The 3,562-nt window shown below is 57.1% G+C and overlaps 1 protein-coding gene across 1 annotated transcript in view; it reads left to right on the top strand.

The window, feature by feature from the left end:
* LOC123500149 (proteoglycan 4-like) overlaps positions 1-1,458 on the top strand; it is a 1,961-nt gene extending 503 nt beyond the window's left edge. The window contains exon 2 of the mRNA XM_045248831.1: positions 121-1,458. Within this exon, the coding sequence (XP_045104766.1) occupies positions 121-1,458 (1,338 nt within the window). The remainder of the gene's footprint in view (positions 1-120) is intronic.
* The last annotated feature ends 2,104 nt before the right edge of the window (positions 1,459-3,562 follow it).

The raw sequence follows: 3,562 nt of genomic DNA, 5'->3' as shown, positions 1-3,562 counted from the left end.
GTGTGTGTGTGTGTGTGTGTGTGTGTGGAGGATATTTAGGATGCAGCAGGGTTAGGGCGGGGTTAGTGCAGGACAGGGCGGGTTGGCGAAGCAGGGTGCTGAGTGCTGCTGTGTCCCCAGGTGGTGCTCGCGGTCGTAGCCGCCGTCCAGGTGGAATGCGCCTCGAATTACAATTGGCCGGGATTTTCATACGCCCCATCCTACACGTCCCAATCGTTCAAGAAGAACAGCTACTCCTCAGGGGCCTACAACCCCTTCAAGAAGCCCAAGGTGTGGGACCCGGAGGAGACAGAACGCGCGCACGCCCAGTTCCTTGAGACATGGCTGAAGCAGGCCCGCCTGGCGCTGGGCGGCTCCTCCACCACCACCAGGACCACCACCGCCAAGGAGGCTGACCCTCTGGCCGAGGCTGTCGCTGACGCCGCCAAGAAGGGTGCCACAGGACCCCGCGCAGGGGGCCGCCGCCGCCTGCGTGGACGTGGCCGCCCGCGTCCCCGCCAGGACAAGGGACAAGCACCTTCCACGGATAAACCCGCAGCCGCGGAGCAGAGCACGGACGCCCCCGCTGCCCCCGCCACGGAAGCGGTGCCTGAGGTGACTTCCCCGCCCCCCACTGAGGCGCCTGCACCGCCCCCAGAGCCCTCGACCACCCAGGCTCCCACTCCTGCTCCCGCTCCTGAGACTCCTGCCCCTGAGCCTCCCGCGGCCCCGGAGCCCGCCAAGACCACCGCAGACCAGTACTACATGGAGTACGACTACGCTGACGGCTACGGCTACGACTACTACGGCGGCGACTACTACGGTAACGAGTACTACACCCAGTACGCCGAGGAGCCCCAGGCCAAGGAGCTCACCCCCGTGGTGGAGAGGACCGAGGCACCCCAGCCTCCCCCCACCCCCGAGCCAACCACCACCACCACCACCACCTCCACCACCACCACCACCACCGAGGCGGCGCCGGAGCCCCTCCTGCAGCAGGTGCAGTCCATCGTGGCGGAGTACGCCCAGGAGTCGGCGCGCCAGGAGTCCTCCGTGGTGCTGCCGCAGGAGCTGAGGAGCAAGTACCCCCAGGTGGAGTACGGCGCCGACGCCTACACGGAGTACGACCCCTACGACTACTACGGCGACTACTACTACGACGACGGGGCGGTGGACTACGCCGAGGCTTTCACCACCGAGGCGCCCACCACTGAGGCCCCCACCACAGAGGCCCCCACCACCACCACCACAACCACCACCACCACCACTACACCTCCCCCAACCACCACTACCACCACCACCACACCCGCCCCCACCACCACCCCTGAGGCGCCCCAGCCGGTACCTATGGTGCGTCCCCGCCAGCGCGGCAGGGGCGCCGGCCCGGCAGGAGGCGACCCGGGCGGCCCCGCGGTCAGGGCTCCGAGAGCCAGACACAGCAGCCTGAGGACACCACCAACGCTGACGGCGAGAGCGTGACGGAGATCACCACGGAGATCATGCTGGAGGTGGAGAAGCTCATGCAGGAGGAGGCGCGCGCGCGCGGTGGCAAGGAGGGCGGCAGGCGCAGGGGCCAGGGACGCGGCCGTGGCAGTGGCAAGGCCCTCGGTCAGGGTCGTCCCAGGGGCCGCGGCAGAGGCAGACGCCCCAGGCCCAACGCCCCGGGAGGTGCGCCCCAGAAGGTAGCCCTGGACTTGTCCACCCTGGCCACACCGCGTCCCACATCCCCGCGCCCCGCCGCGCCACGCCCAGCCATCCCCGCCCCGGTCAACCCCATCGCCCCTGACTACACCCTCAAGTACTTCCCCTCCTCCCAGAGCCACTTCTTCGTGTCCACTGCCATCGGCGGCGGCGGCGGCGGCAACCCCACCAGCCTGTGGTAGGCCGTGCCCCGCACCGCGCCACGCCGCGCCGCGCATCTCCGCCCGCCACGCCGCTGGCTCTGTACATACTCCTCCTCACCCCCGTGGTGACCTCCTCAATCCCACGCCCCATCACAGCCTCACGATGCCCTGTGCCCCGTCACCATCATGCAGCATTAGCCCACCTTCCCCCTCCCCCACTGATACCCATCCTCCAAGTAGTTGCCCCCTCCCTTTCACACACCCGCCCCGCCCACCTCTCCACGCCCGTTGTACATACTGTCCCCGGCTGCTGTTGTACATACCCCCCCGCCCAATTCCACCCCACCCACCGCCCCGGCCTGTCGTTTTGTATGTTAAGAGTAAAAAGACAATTAGAACTTGGTTTGTTTTCTTTCCCAAGACAGACAGACAGAGAGAGAGAGAGAGAGAGAGAGAGAGAGAGAGAGAGAGAGAGAGAGAGAGAGAGAGAGAGAGAGAATATTTGTGTCCGTATGTATGATTACACACGTGTTTGTCCTGAAAGCATCCCTGAACCCCTCACCCCCCACACATACACACGCCGCTGGCAAGGTGTACCGGTGAGTGGCTTAATCAAATTACCTGGCTACCCTTTCCTCCATAATGAGAAAAACGGGAGCGAGGACAAAACAAAACAGGAACACACACACACACACACACACACACACACACACACACACACACACACACACACAAAAAAAAAAAAAAAAAATCGTGCTGGTTTTCTGAGGTTAAGGAAATTCATGTCGGGATCTAATATGTGTGTGTGTGTGTGTGTGTGTGTGTGTGTGTGTGTGTGTGTGTGTGTACGTGGTCGAAACATTGCGGATTTAGCATGAAGATAACACTATTTCTCTCTCTCTCTCTCTCTCTCTCTCTCTCTCTCTCTCTCTCTCTCTCTCTCTCTCTCTCTCTCTCCGTTGCTGTCAGTAGAGTAAGAAAAAAATATTACTTGCCTTTCTCTTTTCTCTTTTATTTCTCTTTTCTACACAAAAGGAGACGGATCAAGAGAGAGAGAGAGAGAGAGAGAGAGAGAGAGAGAGAGAGAGAGAGAGAGAGAGAGAGAGAGAGAGAGAGAGAGAGAGCAAAAACAAGCACGCTATGTAACGCTCCCGTGAAACAAAAACCGTGACATTTGATTAGAAAAAAAAGAAAAATGGAAGAAAAGAAACAGGATCTGCGTAACTTTACAAGGAAAATGACCAGAAAAGAAAAAAAAGAGAAAAATTGTAAAAAGAAAGAAGGAAAAAGATAAATATAAGTCCGTGGGAAAGAAATCAGAGAAATAAATTGAGATATGAATAAAATGAATAAATAAATAAATAAATGAAATGAAAACTCGTGGTAAAAATGCGTCCCGGTACTGAAGAGGTTAATACAAGGAAGGAAGTCATGCAGTAATATATAGACAACCTAACACATGGAGATAGACAAGAACGATTAATATAAGAGAAGAAAGCCAGACAATAAGTATCTGAAGCTGTATAAAGTCACCAAATAGTAAGAATGAATGGGAAAACACGGCATGGTACTGGAGAAAAGGAAATAATGCAGTAATATAGAGCTAACCTGACACGTGGAGACAGACAAGAACGATTAATACAAGAGAAGGAAGCCAGACATAAAGTTTCTGAAGCTTTATAAAGTCACCAAATAGTAAGAATGAATAAGAAAACATGGCATTTTTTATTTATTTACTT

The sequence above is a fragment of the Portunus trituberculatus genome, chromosome 8, assembly GCF_017591435.1.
Source record: "Portunus trituberculatus isolate SZX2019 chromosome 8, ASM1759143v1, whole genome shotgun sequence".
Taxonomy (NCBI): Eukaryota; Metazoa; Arthropoda; class Malacostraca; order Decapoda; family Portunidae; genus Portunus; species Portunus trituberculatus.
Note: the sequence above shows the minus strand (reverse complement) of the source record. Positions and strands in the feature narration are given on the sequence as shown.